Source organism: Poeciliopsis prolifica, unplaced genomic scaffold, assembly GCF_027474105.1.
Source record: "Poeciliopsis prolifica strain line A6 unplaced genomic scaffold, Auburn_PproV2 SCAFFOLD008, whole genome shotgun sequence".
Lineage (NCBI taxonomy): Eukaryota > Metazoa > Chordata > Actinopteri > Cyprinodontiformes > Poeciliidae > Poeciliopsis > Poeciliopsis prolifica.
The window spans coordinates 14,332,422-14,358,519 of record NW_026562383.1 but is presented as its reverse complement, the minus strand read 5'-3'; the positions used below and the strand labels follow the sequence as shown (position 1 = coordinate 14,358,519).

The 26,098-nt window shown below is 37.4% G+C and overlaps 1 protein-coding gene across 9 annotated transcripts; it reads right to left on the bottom strand.

Annotated features, from left to right (window-relative positions):
• Positions 1–512: 512 nt before the first annotated feature.
• dtna (dystrobrevin, alpha) lies at positions 513–24,851 on the bottom strand. 9 transcript variants are annotated; one of them, XR_008606177.1, is made up of 24 exons: positions 24,631–24,851; positions 18,495–18,562; positions 17,313–17,393; positions 16,980–17,193; positions 16,721–16,806; positions 16,105–16,259; positions 15,389–15,494; positions 14,760–14,926; positions 14,462–14,586; positions 13,220–13,303; positions 12,941–13,009; positions 10,116–10,211; positions 8,317–8,398; positions 7,923–8,017; positions 7,115–7,228; positions 6,845–6,941; positions 5,958–5,984; positions 4,497–4,656; positions 4,327–4,416; positions 4,159–4,257; positions 3,896–4,020; positions 3,779–3,817; positions 3,274–3,426; positions 513–732 (listed from the first exon to the last, which is right to left on the bottom strand). XR_008606177.1 is itself a non-coding variant. In XM_055033148.1 (23 exons), exons 2-22 carry the CDS (start codon positions 18,559–18,561, stop codon positions 3,800–3,802), a joined length of 2,151 nt encoding a protein of 716 aa, XP_054889123.1. In that variant the 5' UTR covers position 18,562; positions 24,631–24,851; the 3' UTR covers positions 3,201–3,426; positions 3,779–3,799. The 9 variants fall into 9 exon arrangements, 8 of the variants coding, with proteins under 8 accessions (XP_054889123.1, XP_054889122.1, XP_054889124.1 ...); XM_055033148.1 differs by lacking the exon at positions 513–732 and having other exon boundaries at positions 3,201–3,426; positions 3,896–4,013; positions 4,158–4,257; XM_055033147.1 differs by lacking the exon at positions 513–732 and having other exon boundaries at positions 3,201–3,426.
• Positions 24,852–26,098: the final 1,247 nt, after the last annotated feature.

Below are 26,098 nucleotides of genomic sequence, written 5' to 3'. Positions count from 1 at the left end.
TGAAAAACACTGAAATAGGTCCCAACCAGGTTTGGTATTTTCATTTATTTATCATTTAACTTTTATTTATTAACTTTTGATTATTGAAATCTTCTACATATATTTTAAATGGAGTTTATAAAATAGTGCAACTTTTTTACAGTGCAGGGCCTTGTGTAGTGCTTATAGCTCTACTTTAAGGAAGTCATTGCAACGTATAAATTTACACTTTGGGTTAAAAAGACAGAAATAAATCTACTGTAAAAGAATCGGCCATTGAAACAACTGCACTTCTCTTGTGTCAGCATTGGATGGCAGTATTGTACTTGAACGTGGACAAGGAAACCTTTAAAGGAACTGTTATGGCTGATTTACATCTGACAAAGTAGAAACTATGTGGAAAGGTTAAACAATGACCACACGATGAGAAAGATAATGAAGTAATAGGGACAAGTATTTGTTGAGGGAAAAGAAAGAATATAAACTGTTTTCACTTCTGTTAAACTGCAAATGGGAAATACAATAAGGCCAAAAATGATAATTGTACATTTTATTACTGCCCAAGTCATGAAGATAACAACTCAGTATATTCACAGAGCTATGAGATTCTGTTTCAGATGACTGCATTTATGTTTCTTCACATGGTGAGTCTTGGTGATGAATTATAGACAATAGGTTGAGGGTAGCCAACGGTGCATTTATGACAGATAATAAATGTGCAGAGTCAAACCGAGCCAATTGAAGTGTGCCATTCTGAAATGGAAAAGGAGAAAGGAGAGTTCATAGGCAAAAAGTTTGATATTGTGTCAACACTTTATTATGCATCACGACCATGCAAAAAAGCACTGCTATGAACTTGCTTGATAGTTAAAAGAAAAAAAAAAAATCAAGCTAGATATATTTCACACATTTATGGTTTTAAATGGGTATGCCATTTTTCCTAAAGTGGCAGGGCAATATTTTTTTACATGCACACTCACAAAGACTGTGTTGATGTGCAAGCCACATTGAGGTTTGTGGGAGTAATGACACTGACTCAGAGAAAGGGAGTAATCTATGATTAATACTTGGCTAAATTTGTTTACCTAATAGTGCTGCATTAATTTGGCTCCCTCTTGTAGTATCTCCAGCTACAGGGCAATTCTCTGTGAAAAATTAACCTTTTATAAGAATTTTCTACAAACTGGTTTGGATTGCTTCATTGATTTGTGCTGGTACAACTGACACCTTTAAGTGTTTGTTTTGACAAGGTACTATGTCAGCTTGAGAGCTGTGCATGTGCAGAAGTGAGCTGACTGAGCTTTCTAAAGCTTCCAAAACCCGTCTAATAACAAACATAAGACCTTAAATCTCTGGCAAGTTGATGGGGGAAAAAATGTGGATGAAGGACAACAGACAATTTGGTAAACAAATGGCTTGGGATTTTCAGATCCCATGCTGGGAACTATTGCCTCTTTGAAATGAACCTGGAAATCAATCAACACATGAACAATGTAAAAATATTAGGTCTTCAGAACTCTAACCTGGCTGAAAATAGATTTCATTTTTACCCAGTTCAAACTGTTTCTAACCATCTTTCAGATAGTATAATAAAATAAAGACTCTATAGAGGGGCAGGCATAAAACAAAAATGACTACACTGCCAAAAGGAATGTGCAGTCCTGGACACATATTTTGTGTCCTTAGATAGGTTTTCTGCATTGATCAAATACACAAAGTTAATTTGTGTTAGTGTTATTTTGGAAGCTTCTTGTGAGATAATCATCTATGTTTGTTACCAAAATGCAAACACAGTAAAATTCCAAAGACATCTGAATTATGTTCAACCTTCCAACAGTAGCTGGTTTTAAACTTTCACTCATTTCAATTATGATTTGTACATCACTAAAAATAATTTCAGTTTATATTCAATAAAATACAATTCAATTTTTACACAAATAATTTTCTGGCTGCAAAAGAAAACTTAACATAAATATTTGACTCTAACCAGTTTGAAGATACTTGATGGCATCCAAAGAATTCTCTTGTAATTTCCATTTCTACCATTTAAATAAGTGTGTGCCATTGGTTAAAAACTTTAAATGTGACCTTATGCTTTGGTAATTTCGCACTCCTTAATTTGGGTCTGGATTGACACGGATAACGAATACGAGGTAAAGCAAGTCATGCCCCCTATGCCGCTGTGGGATCTAGTCTGTTTTAAGTATCCAAGTCCCTGGAATACTATCCTAAACTCTTTGAAATACCAGGACAGTTTAAAAAAAACTTTGCTAGTCTTTGCCAAATGGGTCATCACAGACTTAGTAGTGATCCAAAACATAAGGCTAATTTCACCCAGAAATAGTTCACCAGAACAAAACTCAAGCTTGTTCAAATGGCCATCTCCTTACAGATCTAATTCTTTCAGAAAAACAGTTGGTAAAAGAAAAAACAGAGGAGTGAAAGATAAGGCCACAGATGCTCAATAAATGAGACATTGTGCAAAGAGGAAAGGTAATTCAAACATTAGAGGCCAAAATTATGAAACCAGTGATTTTGTTCAAAACGAGTACTTCATAATTTAGAATTGCTTTTCCATAGAATAAATATATCCAAATTAATCTGTTTTATCAATTGTTTTAATGTGAGAATATATCTTTTCAATAAAATCTGGATTTATTAGAATACATGTTAACATCTTCACCAGGGACGAAATAAAGGGGACTATATTTGCAGAACCACACCAGGGTTTCATTGAGGTTAAGCTCAACCAGCATCAATGTACTTGTGTTTTGGCATATAGGCTAGATGCTGTATTGTCAAGTACTGTAGAAGAACTGCAATGGGAGGTCAAGCAAACAGCTAAGGCAGTGTGCATCACTGTTACTTATTCACTAACTAAAACATTTACATAACCCACGTGTTAAAAAAAAACTAAACACAAAAATGAGCAGAAATACATCTACAAGTAGCAACAAAAAGAAATGTATGAAATAGTGCTAAATTTGTTCACGTATCTCGACCAGAATAATAGATAAAAAATATTTCGGATGTAAGCAGTTTATACCATTATACACTCTCATGTTATGACTTAAAAATCAGGTGAGAAATTTACACGTAGGCTTGGTTCTTTGTGTCCAAAAACATGAGATTTTGAAAGAAAGTGGTTCACCACCTTGTACTTACAGTGTACGGCTTCAAAACAACTAAAGAAGAAAACTAAACAAAAGTTTGGAAATAACTGTGTTTTTATGGCACCTGCGGTGTAATAGAAAGCTCAGTATTTAATCTGTTCACACCAGCTCACAGTATTACCTTAAATATGTGCTTGGATAAAAAATATAGCTTTACATAAATGTAGTATTTCTATGGTTGGGTTTAGCGCAGGTTTAATTCTTCATGTCTTCAATGCTGCATGTCTTCGGCCCAGTGTTGCTTCTTCCAGTGTCTTCTACTATTGTTGCTTACCTGCAGAAAAAAAAACATGTGTTGCAAAAGCATGTTGATGATATTTGAGATATCATAGATGTATGTAAATAGAATTCCCAATAGTATTCCCAATCTCTTGGAGGAAATGGTTGCAATGCAACAAAAGTAGTGAAAAAAAAAAACTGAAATAATTTTCTTTCCTCCCACTTCGGTCTTCTGTGGTCCTTAGATGGAAATAAAATTTAAACTTTATATATAAAAGCATGGCCATCTTTAAATGCACCACTCAGTGCAGTACAGTCTTTTTTGGGTAGAATTTTGTATTTTTTTTAAGTTCCAGAGCTCTGAAGGTTAGCACTTCTATCTGATGAAGTCTTTCCACACAACTTACCAGTCATCTGGACTTTCACAATCACTGCTCCATTGTCACCTGGACAACCAATAAACATACGGCGAGTTAAAACAAACTTAGCGATCCAAAGCCACATTATCTAGAACCAGAACTTACCAAGCACGTTTTGTCTGTCTCTTGCCTGTGCTTTACCAGCTCCTCCAACTTGAGCTCCTCTTCTAGCTGCTGGTCCAGATTGTTTTCAAAAGTTTCTTCTTCTGCAGCTCTAGTAGGTCTGATACAAGAGCAACAAAAAGTAAGTCTCACCTTGAGCAACTTCGACACAACACCGCAATAAACTTGTGCATGAACACGTTTCAAATCCTGATGATACAAAGACTCTTTAGATACAGTAGCTAGGATAGCTACTGATAAATACCTTGGTTTATAAGTGAAGTAAAAATCTGAGGAAGCTGCAGCCATTAGGTCACACTGTCCAAAGTCTGAATCCAAGAGGCTCTCTGTCTCACTACCACCTTCTGTGGAATGAAGCAAATTTAAAAAGCTGTTGTCTGGAAAATAATTGTTTCTGTCCCATCTATTTCTACCTGAATTGAGCTCCTTCACAAGTGATGACATAGTATTGGTTATGGAGTCAGCAGCAATGAGAAGGTCGTTCCTCAAATTTCTCCTGGGACCTTTAAAAAAAATTCCAAATTGTTTTAAAAGTGACAACACAGTGCATTCAAGAGACAACATGAGGGCTGTGCTGTGTTACCCTGAGCGAAGGCCTCTTGAACATCCCCTCCCACGCCCATGAGTGAGTCCTGAGGTGTGTGAGTCGGAGTGGTGCCAGCAGAGTCCGAGTGGATTGGCGTGGGGATCGGCCGGCTGATGGTGTGGCTGGGAGAAGAGCGTGGCGAGCCGGGACCCTGAGTCTGCAGAGAATACAGGCTGATTTAAAGCTGTGGCCCAGTGCTAATAGAAAACTCACTTAATTGCAACAAAGTCACAGGAAAACTTTTAATGAGAAAGCAACACAAAGTATTTTTCAACAATTCTTGTTGTTTTATTTATTTAAGCTTTTTGAAAAGCAAGAACCAAAGCAAATATCACACATGCAAGATATGTGAAGCAGTAAAGATGCATTTACTGTTAGGTCAGACCAAAATGTTTACATCTGAATTGTTTCTGAATTGTCTGAATTGTTTGCCAGGATTAGCATAAAATCATAATTGTGAAGTGGAAGGAAAATTGTGCAGATGTTTCTTTTCTTTTACAAAAAGCCTGAAAAGTGAGGCATTCATAAGTGATCACTCCACTTTTCTCTGATATGCGCAAATAAATTTCAGTGCAAACAGGTGCCTTCAAAGTTACCTAATCAGTAAATAGAATCCACCTTTACATTGTCTCATGTCATGCAGCTGTACAATGAAGGCTACAGAAGTTTGTTAGAAAATATTATTGATTAAGCTGCATCATCAGTACCAAAGAACCAGCAGACAGGTGAAAAATAAAGTGTAGGAGAAATTAGTAGCAGGGTTAGGTTATAAAACAATATGTCAAGCTCCCAGCATCTCAGAAAATGTACTAATCCATTACTTGAAGGTGCTTACTCTGGAGGAGCTGCAGAGATCCCCAGCTCAGATAGGAAAATATAATAATAGGTCATTTGTCAAGCCATCCACAAATGTAAAAAAAAAAAAAAAAAAAAAGACAACAACAAAAAAGCACCAAAAAACTCCCCAAAAACTTTAAAAAGTAGTTTGTAAAGTATTCCACAATGCGTATAGGGAGCCACAGCAAACCTATGGAAGAAGGTGCCCAGGTCATGAGTATAAAGTTGAGCATTTTAGCTTACATGCATTAAGCTAAGCAGTGAAAAACTGAACATCATCATCCTCTGTGTCACTGCGGGAATGCTGTAGCAGCTATTGTAGAACCATTTAGATATAAAGGTATTCATGTCTTAGAATGGAGTCAATGTCAATGCTCTTCAAAGTATGGGCTCTCTGGGGCTTCACTTTTCAAGTTTTTTTCTTCTGCTTTACAAATTGGTCTGTCACGAAGCATCAATTTAAATCCTCTAAAGTTAGCAACAAAAGATAGAAACCCTTTATACCTAGATTCAGATAAATTACAAAATGACTTTGCTTGAAGCAAAACTAAACTAATCAAAATGTCAGGGTAGAAATGTATCCATCACACACAAGCATGCAGGGAGACTTTTTTCACTTACACTTGCTTGTTTCTGTTCTTCTTCTAGCTAAAAAAAAGCCACAATAATTTAAAGTTTATAAAACACTAATTAGATCTTTAAAAATAATTTGATCTGTTTTTCCACAAAGTTGTGGCCAGCATATGGCTTCCTCATGCAAGTTTAATGAATTAACATTGATCCGTTAAGGCTAATTAGATTGATATCCGCTCCACTTAAGCCAGTGCAGGGAGTGGTTTATGTGGGCTTTGAAAATCTCCAGCACTCTTGTGGGAAGAAACCAAACCACAGATTGTTAGAACGAAGGTTGTTTATTTTATCATGCAAAGTTTGAAGGTTTGCAATGTGCAACTCAATATCACCTAAAACAAATGTTTTAAGGTGATAATAAGAAATTTTGAGAAATTTCTGTCTTGGTGCAGACAGTTAACATAAAAGCTCAATGTGAGTATAAGAGACGCATTTGTTGAAGATATCTGCTGAAGATTTTTTAACATCACATTGATTTTTGAGGTGCTGTAAGTTTAATATTCAAAAGCTTGGGGAAACTGTAATAAAAGGCAAAAAAAAAAAAAAAAAAAGAAAAAAAAAGGTCCATATTTGTACAGTATTTTAGCTCGTCCAGAGGACTCCAAAGCACTTTGTACTACATTCAGTCATTCACAAATATATTCTGGGAATATTTATTTTCTTAAAGGTTTATCCATGCTTTTCCAGACATAGAAGATCCTTAAGCCTATATACTATCTATAAACTTTCTCACTTGCATAGGAACTCAGCACTTAGTTAAAAAAAGACAGAGGATACAGTTTGTACTCCCCCAGTGAACACAAAGTCATCTAAACTGCATTCTGTTTTTGGCCACACTGCAGTGCTCTCAAATAGATGACAGGCAACATCTGTAGTACCTTGAGAAGCATCATTAGCTGCTCCAGCTGCACCATGAGCTCCCTGCGACTCTCCTGCAGAGTAGACATTCTTTGTTCGAGCTCATCTTTGCGTTGCCTAACAAAAGACACAAGTTATGAGAAAACACGATGTTCGATCAATAGGAATGAAAAGACAACATCTGCAGATGCCGACACATCCTCTGAATTTACATTTTGTACATGATTTCCTTAGCATCCTCAGCGGAACTGTGCCTCTCTTGCAAGTACTGGTTTGTCTGAAGAAGTTACCTGAGAAGTCGCAGTTCGGCGAGGAGGGTGGGGTTTTGTTGGCCCCTGTCTGGAGGCGGCTGGGAAGCCTCCTCATGCTGAAGACGCAGTCTCTGGATTTCCTGCAGGATTTCTCTGGAGTCGGCACAAACACATCGCTTTTTTATTTTCTGTTCTTAAGGAGCACAATGCGCATTTTGTCTCTGTGCTGAACACATTTTAGAAGTTCTACAATTTGACTGAGCAAGTGTGTTTTACTTTTTCTCACTAGGGGGCAGCAGAAACATTCAGTAACAATGTTTTCTTTTAGCTGTTCAGAGATATCCAAAAGCTGCACAGAGCTGCTTTATAGTATTCATGGACTAGTTGCTTTGGATGCAGAGGAGGTTGATCAAGAAAGTTTTTCTTTTCCCAGAAGAAAGAGTAATTATTTTAAACACAGACCAAATCAGCAACATTTTAAGTTTATGACCTGCAAACACCATTTCACATCGTCACAAAGACTGGCTTAAAGAATAAAGTGTTCCAGACAGCCTCGTTGGCCAAGTATTAAACACATTTCCATTTCCTTATGGAAAACTGAGAGTGGCGGAGATACCACCGGCTTATTACCCGGTATAGCTTATATATGTCCTTTTAAGGTTTTCTCAAAATTATTGCAGGTGCAGCTTATAGTATGGTGCGCTCTATAGTCCGAAAAATAGGGTATATAAATTTCAGTTGTCCTGTGCTTACAGTTTTTGTCAGCTACTGACCAGAACAAAAAAACTTGTTAAAATGGTGTTGTATAAATAGACTGAACAATTTGATAAAGACAATAATTTCTGACCTGTTTTTGCTCTCCAACTCTGCAATGAGCTGCCTCTGTTGTTTGTTGGCATCCAGAGAGTAGGGAAGGTCTATGGGGACCCTTTGCTGTTGAACCTGCAAGTGAAATCAAGGAAGAGATGCCACAGGAGGCAGCTTTTACATGGGTGATGTCATCTTTTGACTTATGTCATATTTTAGACAAGACTGTAAAGCGTTAAGACATCAGCAATACATCAAATCTACTCTAGTTTACTATAAAATGACCACCATGTCAGAAGAGAAGACTGAAAAATGGAGTAGCAGTATATGTTAACCCTTTTGTGTCATCAAGGATATTTTTTTTGTGCCAGACAGCAATTAAACATGCTCTAATATTTACTTGCAATAAACATCATCTGTACTGCATATCTCACCGCAGCATCAGCAGCCAGTCTAGCAGCGTAGCGAGCAATGAGACTGTGCTCCTCATCTTGATGGTTACTGCTTTCCAGCAAACTGCTCAAGAGGAAAATAGAGAATCACAACATGACACAATTAATACTGCGGAGCTCTGTGCAGAAAAACATGCAGAAGAAACAGGGAAGAGGATTGCTTCACTTTACAGAGTCTGATTAGGTTGTTAGGCCAGCTCCACGCAGTCCACACATTGATTTAAGGCGTTCAAAGACATGAAAAAGTAAGTATTTGAAGTATTATTTAAAAGTGCAGATGAGAACCTCAATTGCTTTGTGTTAGATGTTCCCCAGAGCAGAAAATGTGATTTAACATTCACACATCCACATAGAAATACTTACACATTTGCAAAAGTATTAATATTTTTATGCATTTTGTCATATTGCAACCACAAACTGTAAAATGTGTTACATTATATGAGGTAGTATCTCCTAACTGTTGAATGAAAGGGAGAAAATGATACATGCTCTTCAACATTATTTAACAAATACAAATCTGAGAAGTGTGATGTGCATTTATACTCATCCCCTCTAATATATTATGTAGCAAAACCACCTTTTGCTGCAATTACAGTTATAAGTCTTTTAGAGTACTGGTATGTATTTGGTGTTCATAAATATTGCTTCACTCCTGTTGAAGACAAGTATAACTGCAGTATGATCCTGCCACCACCGTCTGGATGCTGTGATATAGAGTGATATCTTAAATAGAATTATATAGAAGGAAAAAGTAAATATTTCTCAGAGCAGCAATTTCCTTCCACATATTTGTGATATTCAAAAAATTAAGTGGCAGATTTTGAATGTGAATTTTGGTAATTGTCTTCCAGCAGTGGCTTTTGTTGCCCCTCTCCAACAGAGTACAGGGGATTTGTAAATCTGGGCTAACATTTATCATGTCAACATATTCTTCCACCTAAGCTGTTTCTGCACTTCTTAACAGTTACGATGGGCCTCTTGAATGCTTCCTTGACTCATGTTTTGCTTGCGCAGCCTCCTGCTATAGTTAGAAAACAATGTCAAGGCAGCCTGCAGTTGTGGCGCCTTTTCAGCGACGGACTGAACAGTATCAAAACTCTACTTTATGTCTCCAGAATGTCAATATGTTATATGCTGGGACTTGTAACACATTTAGACTCCATACGTTCAGATTTTTATTTAAAAAAAAATAAAAATAAAATAAAATAAAAATTTGAAAAATCACGATGCTTATTCTGTCACTTCACAGGCGTGCCCTACTTTCTGTTAATTTATCGCAACAGCTTTATGTTTTATTTGGCTAAATGTGGTATGGATTCTTTGAACAGCTCTGTACAGGCTATATATAAAACACTATGACATAAATAAGGTATCATACCAGAGAGAATATTTACAGAGTTACAATAAAAAACAGCTTGCACGTAACTGTTATATAACAAATGCTTTAGTGACAAGACATTCTCCCCATCAAACTCACCAAAGTTATTTATATGCTTTCTTGATCAATTGTCTTTGGTAGGCAATTGAATATGTAGTTAGTTTGATGTGTTTGTTTTCTATTCACAAACTTAATTCTGTAACAACTAATAAACCAGAAAGTTTGTGAAATGGAACATTTGTGTGTAGTCATGTTTTGGCTCACTGATGACATAAAACATAAATTTCAAACTGCTTGACATCATGCGTTGATAGGACTGTAACACACTCAGAAGCACTTCAGGTTAAAAGCAAAGGCCATGAGGTGAGAGTTCAGCAGGACAACACTTTGTCCAACGACTAACCATAATTTGGGGCTGTTTTGGAGCAGATTCACATAGAGGGCAATGAGAACATGCTCGTCAGCAAGTCTATCAGCAACGTCGAGGTTGTACTTTAACCTAGAACAGTACAGGGTTTCACAAAACACAAAACATTAAGTTACACAGGTGACAACAAGAGGGTGATTGTGGAGAGGGGTGTGGGTTGAAGGGCTGGAGGAAACTAAGGCAGAAAAGCACACAACAAAGGAGAGGAGGAGAGTGGCTGAAAAACAACTATTCATGGATGACTAGAGATAAACAAGGTCAGATTATATTTGGGAGAGCCACTACTAATGGAGGCTAGAAGCACAATTAAAAACATGCCTGGTAACAACAAAAAAGTCTAAAAGCTGACCTGCTTGCAGTGAAAAAATAAGACTATATATTGGTGAAATATGTCAAACATGCAGCCTTTTGATTTAGCTACTGAACCTAGCTGATTTATTTTTTGTTAAACCTGTTTTATGAGCTACTAGATGCAAGCTCTATAAGGTCCCATTAGGAAGTTAGTCTTTTCAGATAACTATTTTCTAGTAAATATTTTCCTAAACTCTTTTTCTATATTGTTTTTGTGCAGTGATTAGAAATACATAAAACCACAGGTATTGAAGTAAATATCTGGGTTTCTCCTCTAACCACCATGACATTCTCCTTGTTGGAAACATTTACATCGGCCAAACAGTGGCCAACGTAACATCAGTGGAATCACACACGTTTTATGATGATCCCTAACTCTTATGGTAAAAAATAAATCTTATTCAAATGACTGCAAAAATACTGTAGCTCAAAGCATCTCTTATGTAGATGATTTTATTTCAACGGCCAATATCAGAAATTCAAGAAAGTTTGTAAAATGCTCACATATACATACATAGATACGTACACTATGACCAATGCTTGGGGTAAAGGTCTTCAACATTACACTGAGCTAAAATGATATTTTCTACTGATGATCTTTAGATTGTAAAACCATTTAACAATGACCCTAAAGGGGTGAAGACAATGAGTTTTGGAAATTAATGCCTTCTTGTCTGTTCCAGCTTATAATATATCAGTGAAAGTGTCACTGGTGTCTCTGTGTCAAATAATGAGAACATCAACAGACTGTGGATAACTTAACTGCACAACAAAGAGGTAATTCAGACATTTGATTCAGATATGTTAGAACACGGACACATTTAAAAGTTGCAGAACACCAACACTTGAGACCTGGGAACTGACAAACTGTTCGCCAGTTCCCATCAGAATTTCCTGTGAAGTAAATTAAGTCATGTTTATTTGTCTATGTTATATCGTCTGCATGAGGTATTAAAAAAAATTTTTTTGTCATTGGTTGTGTAATGTGATGTGGCTAAATGTTTCCCAAAGTCTACATCTGGCTGCTTAATCAGCTTTTGATGTGTCCTGGAAGCCGTTATCTCCACTAGGCATGTGTGCTGACTCAGACAAAGAAGAGAAACACAGAGAGAACGGCAAAATCAAATGGGGAGAAAAGCTTGGGCTTAACCTGAAAAGATTCAGTTCTACCCCATTGATGGTTTGCTTCTGAATCAAATGAAAGGACTCTCCTAGACATCCAAAAAAACATGGGCCACCGACTCCTTCTACAAGCCACTGCAGAGAGAATGACTGTTCTGAGCAGAAAAGCCGATTTCTGTCCAGTGAAGAGAAAGTTGGAAACAAATAATGTCTTCTGAGCCAATATTTGAACCTAACATTTCTTATTCCATTTATATAATATTTGAAACGTTCCCTTCACATTTGGAAAACTTTTCCATTACAGTAGCATTTGTGGCTTTGCTCTTTTTAAAAATCATTGGTGAAAATTAGTGTTAGCGTAATCAATTACGTTTCGATATTTTGTGCATTGTGAAATTATGTGACTTGGAAACTTGAATATTACTTTGTTCTTTTACTTTATTGTCTTTTATTGTTTATCTTTAACTGGACCTAAACAAAATTGAGAATTAGTTTTACTTTAAGATTAAGAAAAACTGGACTTCATCTACAGAATGCCTTTATTGGATGTTGTAATAGTAACACCATGTCTCAATATCCACAACATATCACTCCTGTTAAAAGTTGAAACTTGCCAAAGTACCATAAATCTCATGCTGGGGAGTCACTGAACTCATTTCCTTTGGCTCAGTGTTAAGAAGCAAAGGCTTAAATTGTAAGCAGCATTGTTAAAAGGTCTAACTGTTTACTCACTTTTATAAAATCAAGCAAATGTGCCAACTATCCAAATTTTTTAAAATATTATTTGTCTTTAGTAAAGGTTTTTATAAGTTTGATTATTTATTTTTCTTCTCGTAGTATTCTCGTGGAGTATCTTAGTGTTAAGTATCAGTATGTCTGCACATTATAACCTATGCAGTCAAATTTTCTGCTCTGCTAATAACCCAAGCAATACAACTCACTCACTCAACACTTTATCTTTGTGCTTTTAGGGCTGAGCTATGGAAGGTAAAATAATTCATTTTACATGCAGGTTCAGAGGAGCTCAAATTGTGTATAATTTAAAAAGAAACCATATTTTTTTTTAATCTTTCAAAGCAACTGACTATGCAAGTTGCAACATCAACATATTAAGAGGTAGCACTTAGTATTTCTTATTCCTGTGTGAATGCAGTGGGCTGATGGAAAATGATTTTCATGAAACACACTCTTGAGAACAATTGAGTAAACCCTTCTGTGTTAAATGAACTGACACTGTTTTGCTGACAGAGACGCTAGACTATGTCCTACATTTATACTCTATATTAGTTTGCACATGCATCTGCAGCAGAAAGGCCTACGTCACTTACCCTTTCCCTTTTAACAGCTGTGGAGCAACCCCAAACCAAGACTTTTTTTGGCCAGCATCATTATTCTGGCTGTAAGGCAAAGCCATTTACATTCAGCTTTAGGACCCACAACAAATGGATATACACAGTGTTTGTACACACAAACACACACACAGTGTGGCAAATAAAAGGAATGGACACAAAAGATTGTGTGGGTCACAGGGCCTTTAGGGAACGGGGCACACTGAAAAGATCTGTTGTAAAATCCAGGACAACCATTGTTGGCGGGATCGTACTCACTTTTTGGTGGAGTAAGGGTTCCCTGATGTAGGCATGGAGTGGGACAGTGAGTAGTCGTTGGTTATATTTACTGGTCTTGGTGGCCTGCGTGAGAAATGAAAATGATTTCTAATACAGTCACCAAAAAGCAAACAGCAAATGATTGTTAGATCTTTTAAAGAATCCTGTTTAAGTCTTGTAGATTTCCTTTCAACTTTATTTCTCTGATTTCCATTTCTATGCATGTATAGAAACAAGACAACAAATATGATTAGTTATGTGTCATGCATGAGAGGCATCAGCTGGCACAAATCTGCAAATGTGAGTGTCAGTGAATGACCTGATAGATAATGAGTGTGACGGTCAAAGGGAAAATGTAAATAACACAAACTCACCATGTGTCACTAGTTTGAAGAAAGTAAAGAGCAGAGAAAAGAACAATTTATTACAATCTGATCAGGTCAACAAAACAAGATTGAAGTTCTTGTCGTGGCTCAATGCAGAAACTTTTGCATTGAAGTTTTGACACGGGACGTCACATTTGGTAAGAATTGGAACCAGTTTGGTGACGAATGCCAAACGGGATTCCTGCCCCCAGCTTTTAGCAGATTGGATCTGTTTGTTGCAGAAAGTTTAATTTGAGGCATTGCACTTTGGTTATAGTTTACATATAAATAAATAAATCTGGGTGGATTTTTCCCAAGATGCTGTGAAATACTTAATTTAAATGTGGGCAAAATGCATCAGCTCACAGAGCAAGCACTTGGTCAGAATCACTATTACAAATGTGACCCTTGTCTGAAATGTAAGAATTAGGAAGATATACATTTGTATGTGTAAAACATGTAAAGATAAATCAGACAGCCTTGAATGCTTATAATTGTTTTGTCTATTGTCTACTTTTCAGAGGTTGTGCAACATTTTGATGAGAAAAATCTTAAAGGTTCTGACTGTGGTGAGGCCTTTTACTATCGGCCTTCTATTATTGTGCTACCAGGTTGACTAGTCAGGTAAAAAGGTGGAAACTGTGTTACAGACTAGAGCAATTAAACTGTGTCGATTAAATGACCCTGGAGATTGTCTAGATTCGCATTAGACTTTAAGGCACCTAAAGGATCATTATCAGTTAAGGGATAAAAATCAAACTGAAGTTGAAGAATGGGGAGCTCTCTGGCGTTGATCCAATTTTAGAATTACAAGTGAATATTGTTAAAAAAAAAACAACAAGAACAAAAAAAATAAATAAACAGGAAATAAACTTACACAACATGAGCTAGGTTGAGAGGTTTCTCTGGCGTATCGGGGAACATGGGGTGCAGGGGCTCTCTGCTGGAGGCACAGCTCAGTGACTTACTGAGGACATGGGTTAACTTCTTAGCTGGGGATTTCTAGTAGAAAAACAGGTACCTTTTCAAAAACATGACATGAGTAGGATGATATTGTCACCTGCCTCCTTGCAAAGACGTGAAACAGAACAAAAATAGCCTCACTGAATGGTTCAATGCAGACACACCTTCTGTAGTTAGTTCCCTCCCTCCCGCCTCCTCTTTCCTTTCCTTACCCATGACGTATACTCCTTCATTTGGTGCTGGTTGCTATGGGAGCCGCTGGCATGCCCCCTCCAGAAGCAGTCCTGACAGAGCTGGTAATTATGACATTGCTGGCAGCGGTAGCGGAAGCCCATCATACTCTCAGTATGGCAGTAGGAGCACTCGACCGGGTGAAACACTGCAGGGAGGAGAGGAGGAGCCAGACCCACAAAACCATGACAAAACACGCACACAGACACCCACAAACAAACACACACAAAAGATGCGATAATAATTTAGATATTTTGCACACTGCACATAAAATAGGATTATTTTTTATTAATTTCATTAGAAATGCATGAAGACACTGAGCAAGCTTTGTTGAATCCGCTCAGTTTAAGCAATTACACACATGACACTGTGTGTATGCGTGTTTGCCCATGACAAAGTGTTTCTTCTGTTCACATGGAGGTTGCTTGTGATGATGACGCCATCGCAGATAAACACAAACATTCTTACTCATACAGTGCATGTAATGTCCCTACTGTGTGAGCTTCACGGCGTGTTTGCTTGACTAATTACTCGACTATGATGCAAAGCTGAACTTTAAATCTTCCCAGGCCTAAGAGCTTCCCAGCTACATTGCCGGAACATTTCTTACCATTCTCAACGTTGGCAAGCCGATGCATGAGAGGTAGCCACACCAAACACTGAGGGGGCGGGTCTGACATCAGCGTATCAAGGAATGTGTTGAGGGAGACCTTTTTCTGTTGACGTTCAGTGCAAAGGAGAGCAAAGGAATTATCTACAGTGTGTCAATGCTGAGACAGTGCCTTGCAGCAACACTCACAAGTCTTCAACTTTTCAAATTTGCCATATTACAACTAGATGTCTTTTTGCAGGCATTTAATGTGACAGACCAACATAGATTAGACCATAATTACAAAGTTCAACAAAAAGGATAAATGTTTTTTCATTTAATTATTCTCTTTTCCTCTTGGAACTCTGACGGGGTTGAGTGCATTTGTATACAGCCCTTTTTACAATGATAGCACGACATGAAATCTAACACAAAACGTTAAACTGAGAAAAGACCAATAATCAGAGAAGCAAACAAGAGCTCCATGGCTGGTTACAAATGCATGCATCAAACTCCAGATGTTTCTTTGTAAAAAAATATTTGAAAGGCACATATCATTTTCCTTCTGCTAAATTTTCCTCTAATTTGTCAGTTACATAAAATATCAAATACATTGACAAAATCTGCAAACATTCTGTGGGCATGAATGTTTCCAAGAAACAGTACATTAAGTGATGTACATTAAGTGACACATCGTTTCTTGTACATCACTTACTGCCAGCAGGTTTCACCCTTACCTGCTGAGTGAAACATGCTCGTGCAGCTTGCTCAGTGTAGCCAAAAGAAGGTCCCTCAAACACAGCCATGGGCAATTTGAGAACCTCTCGCAAAAATTGGTCAAACTGCGAGTGCACCATTATTCCAGCAGAATCCGATATCTGCGAAAATATATCTGGAAACAGTGAGGGGAAAACAGAATATTAATTAATTCAACTAATTGTCAGTTGCCGCTGCAGTTGGCCAATTACAGTATCATACAATACAATTATCCCACTTGGTTCTGTAAACAAATCAAAGTAAAGCAGTTATAATGATACACCCACCCCCCTCATTTTCTCTTACAAGCTGCAACTCCCACAGATTTTGTGCATTATGTAATAAAGCCTAAGATATGACAAAATGAATAATGACTTCTGTTGAACACACGGAGAAGGAAAGTAATGCGAAAACTACACACTAAACAGACAGAGATGTAGAAAGTGCAACTAGGAAAAAAACTTGCATTAATAATTCTCAAACAGCACATTACTGACACCGTGAACTATTTATAAATTCATTATGTTAATTTATTACTGGAGAAATGGATGATTATAATATAATTTTTCACAATTACAAGTACTATGATTTTCTTACATCTCAATTTATCCAGAATTTTCCCTCCGCAGATTGAGGCAAGCGCCATCTTCACAACAAAAACAGATATTTTGCCATGGCCTTCCCTAAAATAAACATAAAATACAAAAATTAAATCATAATACTTTCATCATATGAAGTGACAAACTAGAGTAAAATTTGGAGAACAATTTCCGATGCACTTCATTTGCTGAAGTCAGAAATCTTGAATTCGAAATTGTACTTTGACTGCTGGACTGTGACGTGACATGTTACTCACGGGTCGTAGGCTGCCAGCAGGAAGTTGAGTAGCAGGCCGACGGACTGCTCTACATTGATTTGGTGAGTGGTTGGCATTCGCTTGTTAAGTTGGAAGAACAAGGTGGAAAGTACCACTTCCAGACGAGCCACAGCCAGCTCAGAATTGAGATCCATGGTGTTCAGACCATTTTCTCGGAAAGCCTCAATGACGTTCCAAATGTCAACCAAATGCACTGGAAACAGAACCATTAGGTAAGAGCTGTATTTGTTGGCAGCGTTTCACCTGTTTGTCATGTAAACCTCACCTTATTTAATATAAGGTGATGTTAAATGTGTTTTACATCAGACTCACGGTTGCATTTCTTCTGCACAAATCGGAGTTTGCAGGCTGTTCTGTACGTTGATAATCTTATTGAATCCAAATCCTGTGCCCCTGAAAAAGAGATGGTTTTATTTTTACAATGAAATTATAATTGAATTCATAATTCAGTGAGTTGAAGCTTCTCTGTGTGTGAATCATAATCGGGCCAAAAACTTGGTTCTACTTGTTCAAACAGTTTAATTCATTGTTCTTAAGATGCATTACATAATGATAAAAAAAAAAAAGATCCTTTCAAGCTCACTTCAGGTAAAGTCCTGCAAGCTGATCTGCTATTCATTAATCAAACAAACATGCATCTGAAAACTGAAATCCAGCAGATGTAAGCAATATCAAGCATCAGGTCATAAACGTCCTCTTCTCACTTACAAACCCAAGTGGGATCTGTACATGTAATTTAAGACCAGAAGGAGGACTAAATTCTGGTTTGCATGGCATGCATTTAGCTTTGGGTATATATTAGCATTATGTAATCTAATATTTAATAATTTCCTAAAACTTTTTAAGTTGTAGTATGTTAATTTAATGAAATGATTGTAAAAGTTGTTATTTAGTTTGAGAATTAGAAGAAGAAACAACCTCTGGTTTGTACACATTTAACATGTTTTGTAAATTTGCTCTCAGTTTTTACTTCGGATTAGAGAAACTAGCAATTTTATGCTCTGGGGAATAGTAATTTACAAAATATTTTTAAAATAATTTATAAGGGTGTTGTTGGGCTCATTTTATAACTAATGCAAACGGTAGCTACTACTTTTTAATGCAGACATGCTTTCTTCTTGATGTTCAGCACTTATTGTAAAAATGAACTTTCAATACCTCTATTGAGTGAAATGACCTGATTAGATCACTGAAATGATGACCAAATATAGTTCATGGATGCATGCAATGCTACAACGAACCTTTAAAAAGATGTCAAAAACACATATCCTAAAATAATGAGCTCTATTTCAGTCAGTTCAACTGTACACACCATAATTATCTACATTACATTTGCAGCAACTAGATCAGTCTGGTTGACATCAGCAACAACTTTTGATCTTCATGATATCTGTCTTTACTCAAAACATATAAGGAAAAAAAATGCTGTTTTTATGATCAGAGCATAACACAGTCCACCATCCATCACAATGAACTGTAGCCCTGCGCACTTACTCATCTCGACATACAGCTGCCTTCTGTCTGCCATGTTGTCACCCCTCCGCCCGCAATCTTCAATCATTCTGCTCAAAGGAAGAGAAAGTAATGCCAGAGTCATTACATTTTCAGCTTTACAGTATTTGACTAAACAGTTGAACACTGAACAACCCTGATAATTTATTCACCATGGCACCTGTCTATGGGTGAGAAACATTAGGCAGCAATTGAACATTGTGTCTGTCATGAAGAGCAGTTATGAAAGTGGTGAGGCAGACGCATTGGACCCACGTTGTAGAGAATTAATGGTGATTCAATGGTGAAAATACAGTTCCAAAGTCCAAAATCCAGGCAGCACAGAATGAGCAGAACGGTATTAGCTCAAAAACTGGTAGCAACTGGTAAAAATCACATTGACTACAGACTAGACTGCAGACAAGGACCCAACAAAGAAGAACAAACACAGGTGGGTTTAAATACACAGGGACAATCAGGAGAAACAAGGGACAGCTGGGGACAATCAAGGGGTGCGCAGGACAACGTGAAGACCCAATTAAGTGAAAACAACACCTTTTTTTTTTTTTTTCTTTTTTCTTTCTTTCTGTAGGGGCATATGGGGAGGATGGGGAAGGGTTACGTATATGTGTTCTGAAAAAAAATTATAAAAACTTTAATAATAAAAAAAGAAAACAACACAAAAACCTAACTTAACACAGAGAAAAAACCAAAACCTTACAGTGACCTCAAGCAAGCTGACGTGTTAAAAGGGTCTAAATGTGGGCAAGCACAAGGATTTAAAAAAAGGAAGCATGGGCTAAGATGTGGTAGCAAGCTGACCGAGTCATTGCGTCTTCAAAAATTGCAACTTTTGTGAGGCGTTCACAGTGTGCAGTGAACATTATTAGTTACAACTGATCAAAGGAAGAAATGATCATGAAAGAACAACAGACAACAGGGTCATGGCGGTCAATGCTCATTTATGGCCTAAGGGAGTGAAGGCCTGCTCATGTGATCTGATCCAACAGATGAACTCATGAAAATGAAACTGCTCAAATAGTTAATGATGCTTTAGAAAGGTAGATGTCAGAATGCACAGTATTTTGCAGTTTGTTGCATGCAGGGCTGCACACTAGTCAGGGCGCATATGTCGGTCAAAATGATATTCCTGCTTGAGTGAGTTATTTGACTGAGAGATATTGTTATTCACAATAGCAGATTCAATATTTACTCAACAAATAAATAAGATGGTGGCAATTCACTATTCAAAATGTCAAGTGGAAACGGATAACATTAAGCTTCTTTAATTTTAGACAAAGAAAAGTAGCGTTTTACTATTAACCGTCAACTGGTAGATTTCAATACAGATGAAGAATCACATTGTGAAAAGCCTGGATCCTGTTTGGAAATGTTGTGATTCACAGAATCATTCACAGAAAGGTTCTGACACCTTTCTATTATAACCAGCATTAGGTTGAGCTACAGTAGCTCATTTATTGGACAATACCACATGGCCAAGCCTTCAATCCCCACATGCATCAGTGAACTTTAGCCACAAGACTGTCTGTTCACCATTGACTAGTGACACTGCAGGTTGGGGATTCTCCACTGTAGTTGCATTTGTAACCTAGTATTCATACCAATAGAACCTGACCTTTGTTAAATGGTTGCAAATTCTTAACTTTCCTTATTTTCTTCTTATTCAAACACACAAACTTCAAGAACAAAATATTCACTTGCTGTCAAAAATGTGCAACGTAATGACGGTTACAATGAGAAGTCATTGATGTTTTGTTCTTTAAACTGCGCTTGATTAATGTTCTATGACAGAGTTGAATCAATTGAACTAAAAATCAGCACAATAAGCAAATATCCAAGATCTTCTGACACATACCTGGCATATCTACTATCAATCCCAGACCATTATTATTAATAGTCTTTGACCCAACAGCTAGCTGGAGTGCTAATATCAAAGCCCACCGGGTAAAAGTCCAGAAAACATAATTTTCTAAGAGTTTTTTTTTTTTTTTGGGGGGGGGTCATCTGTTAAAATGAACAGTTTTGGATTCTTAATAATATATGCGCTTTTTTTTCTTCTTTTTTTACACAATTAAACTACACAAATGCTCTTGACACATTTTTAGTTTTGCCAGGAGTTGTTGTATACAACTTCTGTTTAAAGGGGTTGAAGTAGTTCGACAGCTCCATCTGCTCCACAGTCCTACAGTAAGGAAACAGATCTTACAGTCTGACCCTCACAAGCATTTTAAGGATATCTGCTGCTGAAATATGTCTCACAACAATGGCGGTCAGACGTGATTAAAAGTTAGACAGGAACAAGGTTTTGAAAAGGAGCAGAGCTGCAGAGAGAGCGCTCACACCAAGGCTCATTGCACACTGTCCGAGGCAATCTAATACACCTAGTCATGTGGTTTGCTGCCATGGCAGCAAAGATCCCAGTTGCTCTGTACATAAACACACACTCGCACACGCATAACACCTCCCACAGCACACACACAAAAAAGTTTTCTGAAAAAAGTTTTTCAATGTCTTTTGTATAAAATCGTTAAGCAAGCTGAGAGCACAGTTGCTCTTTTATTGGACTAGTAAGTTGAAGAGACACTTTTTCAGCGAGACAATCTGTCAGGTTTGCTGTTTTAAATGAATTTAACAGACTCTGGTAAGCGTACATATTGTACTGTGAAGACTCACAGAAATCAGAAAATGGTCTCACTCATCAATAACTTTCAGTAAAAATAGCATTACTTCAAGGCGTCATGGTATTGAAGCAAAAGCTTTTATCATGATCCAATGGCAATACGCAGACAATGGCAGTACTGTCATCAAAAATATTGCAAGCTTTTAACACAATGACAGGATCAAATAAATAATAAACATTACTTGTTAATTTTGCTATTTGTACATTACCAGGGGGAGTCTGGCAAACAAACTATTGGTGTGTTAGTTAGTCAAGCTATTTGCTGACGTAGCAAGTTCACTGTCAACTGCTTGAGAATTTTGCTACTTTGAAGTTGCAAAGATTTTTTAAACACTTAAAAAATCCCCCACCCTTTTTTCAAGGAAGGAAAAACTTAAAGGGTTTTCTTTCATCCAGTGGACCAACAGTTTATATTAACTTGAAGGGGGGAGGATTGTGTTATTAGGCATTACACTCTGCCACTCTCGGCTTGAGTTTTTGTTTTCTTTGGATAAAATGGAGTTCGATACAGGTCTAAATAGTTTAGACACATTTCTAAAAGTGTACTTCACAGCCCTGGTGAAAATGCCATGTTTCTGTGATGTAAGCTAAATTATTTTTGACACCTTCTACTGTCTGTGATGTGACATTTATCTCGCACAATCTTACAGATGAACATTAATATCCTTTTTCCGCATCATATATTGAGCGCCAGTTTTGGGACCTCCTGTCATTTGCTTTCAGCCTTGGAAATATCTGAGATAGATACAATCTACTGGTAGAGAAGATATAAAAACCAGCACAGAAAACACAATTTGTTTATCAGTGAGAGGGAAGATAACCAGCATAGCTTTCACAAGACACTGTGGCCATTTTTCTTTATCTGTCCAAAGTGTGATTATAACAAACCCAAGTCTTCCTACTTCCAATAGCTGTCCATAATATGAGCAAGCAGCACAATACAACCTTGACTGCGTGGACGGGCCTAGCTGAAGATATCTGAAATTAGACGCAGTATATATATACAGCATGTGCCATCTCTATCTTTAAATACAAATGAGAAGACCTCGCATTCTTGAACAGCTTTTCCGGCTCTCTAGTTGCACAGTGCAATCCTTATTCCTGGCATCTGCCCAGCAAACATTACTCTTTCGCTATGGCACTGTCATTCTGTCACTATTTGAAAATAAGTGTCTTTAAAAATGAGTTGTCTCATGCCATTATGAAAGCAAGGAGGGGCATATAGGGTTGCACTGCCAGACAGTCTCAGGGGAATGACTTGTGCTATTTTTTAATGGTGCACAATATTTGTCATGGGCAAATGTCAAGGCAACAACAAAAATAAAGATTTTTTAGTCTTTGTTTATTTTTGTGTCTCTGCTGCCATTTGGTGAAACACTGCAGATAGAACCAATGAGTTGTGTCCTCTTTGGTGAACTTTGGAACCTCCAGCAATGGAGCATTTTTAAAAGGCATTTATCATTGTATTTTGGTCAAAAAAACTAAACAACCTAAAAATAAGTTCTGAAACATAAATAAATTGCAACAGACATTTCTATTGGCTTTCCAAGCAGATGACTAACATTAACAGCAAAAAGACTCCTTTGAATCATGTGGTGTGGAACAGAAAACCCCACCATACATGGATCACACAGATTGGTGGCATAAGTCAAATGCATTTGTGGCGGCTCAAAGGTTGAGAAGGATGAAAAATATACAGAACTTTTTAGATACACAGATATTTACAGATATGGGTGAGCTGCATTGAAATATATAAGTATCAATCATAAACAATCTTTATTGAAACCACCTTTTTGCCTCTCCATAGTTAAACAACTAGAATTTCAGAGCCAAAAAAGAGCACCACAAGTGTTTGTGGATTAGGATTGTTGGTTAAGAGCATACATTTTATCAGTAACAAAAAACTTTTTTTTACAGATAATTAGCTGTATCAGAATTTTTTCTCTGTCTGAGCCAAATAAAGAAGAAATCACTTGATTGCTCTGAGTATTTAAGCTTCTATTTAAACGAGTATTAACTCGTGCCCAGCAACATCTTGATCTGTGGAAACTAACTGTGGAGGGAGTTATGGAAATTTAATTAGCACACTGCAGTTAAATGCTCATGAATACAGCATAGACTGATAATGTGGAGAAAGGTGAGAATTGCACAACCATTGCATGGCTATCTAAGATAAACAAACAAAAAACAAACAAAAAAAGCTATGGGGACACATAATTGGAGCATACGTTTCAACATCTACCTTGATGTTGCCCCAATTTTATCATTTGAATTACAATTTTTGTCACTAGAGACCATCACTAAGACTTTCTGGGCTCACCACAAAGTGTTCATAAATCTCTCTGTAAGATACCGGTTTGCTAAGTCCCCAAAACACTGCACTTAGACAACATTTCTAAAGTCATTATCATCCTCACCAGATTCATTTGAGCAAAGATCATCAGTTTATGATTGATATAATTATTATTAGTATTATTATTATTTTGCATATTTCTCAATTTTAGACAAAGAAATCAATGCAAGCATTGTGAACTACAATTCTGGGACAACTTGTAAAAAAAATAAAATAAAAATGTTGCAAAGCCTTTGAACACAAAAGTTACAATCCAGTCTGTCGGTCTCCAGACACTATGGCAGCTGTTACCACTGAGTGAGCAGAGTTATTTTTACATCACGAGACCATAAACTATTCCAGCATTCAAATCCTACCCCCCTGACAGGAATAAAAAAGCTGCAATGGGGACTTAAGGTTAATTAGCTCTTGTGCTCTGGTGCTGTAGAAAAAGGCTGTTTAGCTGAAGAGCCACGCTTTCTCTGCAGGCTGGGTAACAGGCAGTGATGGAGCCGTGATGGAGGTGTCGTCTCCCTATAATCACCATGGTTTCAGTTGCAAAAGGGCAAAAACTTTAAGACTCAAAGGGCAGATACAAATTTATGGCTGCTGAGGCTGTAATTCAGTTCACTAGAGTTCTTTGCTTGAATAAAAAGCAGAATGGTTAAACATGTGTATTCTTGCCCAACTATGTGATATGATACATTTAAATTTGCATTTCAATCACAAGCTTCAAAGGAGAGTCACTCCTGTGAATAGACTGAGAGGCATGTTGTGTTGCGTTTTTGTAAAATTATCACTAAAATCCATTGCAATGCATGCAACATGTACCTGGACAGGGGGAATGGCAACAGGCACCTTACAAAACATGCTCTACTGAAGCATCACCTGTCTCTGCTACAGAGTAATCTGAGCGGTCTTGATGCCGACAGAAAAATAAATAAGTAAATAAAAATCTCACCTCTTTTGATCAGGTCAATCTCGTGTTTACTGCTCAAACTTGACAAACTAATAGTAACAAAGTGGGTTAAGGTCGCTTCTCTGTTTTGCAGCCTGCCTCCACCAGGAGAAGCAGCTGCAGCACCGCACTTTGCACAGAGACTCACCAGAATTTATTTCGAGGCATGTCCTGCACCGTGAATGCCGTCCACCCGGGGAAACCGTCTCGCCCTGCGGTGTGATCACGACTTCTTTGGCGTGGGGCGCTGCATCGCGGCGCGAAGTGGCCGTTGTTATCGCGCCGCACTCCTGCAAAGCTTGTGTTGTTGTGGAAATTTTCGTTGAAGCAGCGCTCTGGCTGAGCCGAGCAGAACAAGGCAGCCTCCGGTATGACGTAATGCGGAATCTCTTCACATGCGCCAGTGTGGCGGAACAGGGGTTAAAGATTGATGCAGACACAGAAAAAACAAAAACAAAAAACAACCCAAAAACACTGGCTCCAAAAGAGAAGAATTTTCTCACCACCGAACTGTATATTTATACGAGTCCAAATGAAATTAGTTTTCAGGTTAAGTTTTTTGTCTCGAGTAGATGACGTAATTTAGACAAGTAATACTGGGATATTGATTGAAGTCAATTAAGGGAAGTGTGAATATAAATGCAATTACAAAATGTTTTCTACTGAAAATATTGATGTTAAAACGAATAAACATTTAATATCTCGGCTAATGTTCACACTGTTTGCGAAAAGGAGTTCTATTTAAATGAAGCAATTTCCAATTGGGAATAATTAAAGTATATTCTATTCTATTCTAGTTGTTCTGAGACATTGTTTTCGACCTACAAAGCAAGATTGAGATTTAGAAGTGGAAAAAAATGTTGTATTCCTACCTTTTATACTTTTTTTTTTTTGTTGAAAATGTTGGAATTATGTGTGCCCCATCAACACAATAATGGGACGATGTGAAACTGTCCCTGTTAGGCAGCATCATCACCTCAGCATGATGCTTTACTTAAAAAGATGGAAAGAAGATGGAGGAGGGGGGGCGTTGTCATTGGGGGTTGATGAATGAGGGGATTAGGGGCTTGGACACAATATAGACTTGCTAATAGAGGAAACCATAAAAATAAAAAATAAAGCCTTAGATATCAGTTTCTCTCATATCTAAAATAATACTATTAAACACAATACAGCTAGAAGTGTGGTTGGGGGAGGGGGAAATAAGAAGTGAAGGCATATTGTGCCAAGCAAATTTATGTAGGGGTGGCCATTTCACCCTCCTGATCCGCCTTAGGTGGCGTCACTTTTTTTTTTGTATACAACTTCACTGTGAAACACCCAAGAAGCCACATGGGGGCTCTGAAGCCACAGGTTGTAGAGTCTACAATTCCTGCCATAAAGATGCATGTAAAGTGCAACAAAAACTGACATGCAATCAGGATCTTTAGTCAGGTTTGCATGTTATATTTCTATTTTAAACACACACATGCATCAGGTTTTACTGATTTTATCGTCTCCTTTTTTCTGCGCATATTTGACCTTATCGGTTATTAATATTAACAAAATACTCCTATTCAGCTCGTTGTAAAATACACCTGTGACGTTTCTCAGCGGCTCTTGAACGTCACTCATCC

What these genes read in the sequence shown, in the direction of transcription:
- dtna (XM_055033147.1), bottom strand. Translation starts at nt 18,561, where the DNA reads ATGATTGAAGATTGCGGGCGGAGGGGTGACAACATGGCAGACAGAAGG. An exon ending in TGTGCAGAAGAAATGCAACC is followed by an intron (nt 17,194 to 17,312) that starts GTGAGTCTGATG and finishes TTCTGTTTCCAG; the next exon opens with TGCATTTGGTTGACATTTGG. An exon ending in AAGAACAGAAACAAGCAAGT is followed by an intron (nt 4,657 to 5,957) that starts GTAAGTGAAAAA and finishes TATTCTCTGCAG; the next exon opens with ACTCAGGGTCCCGGCTCGCC.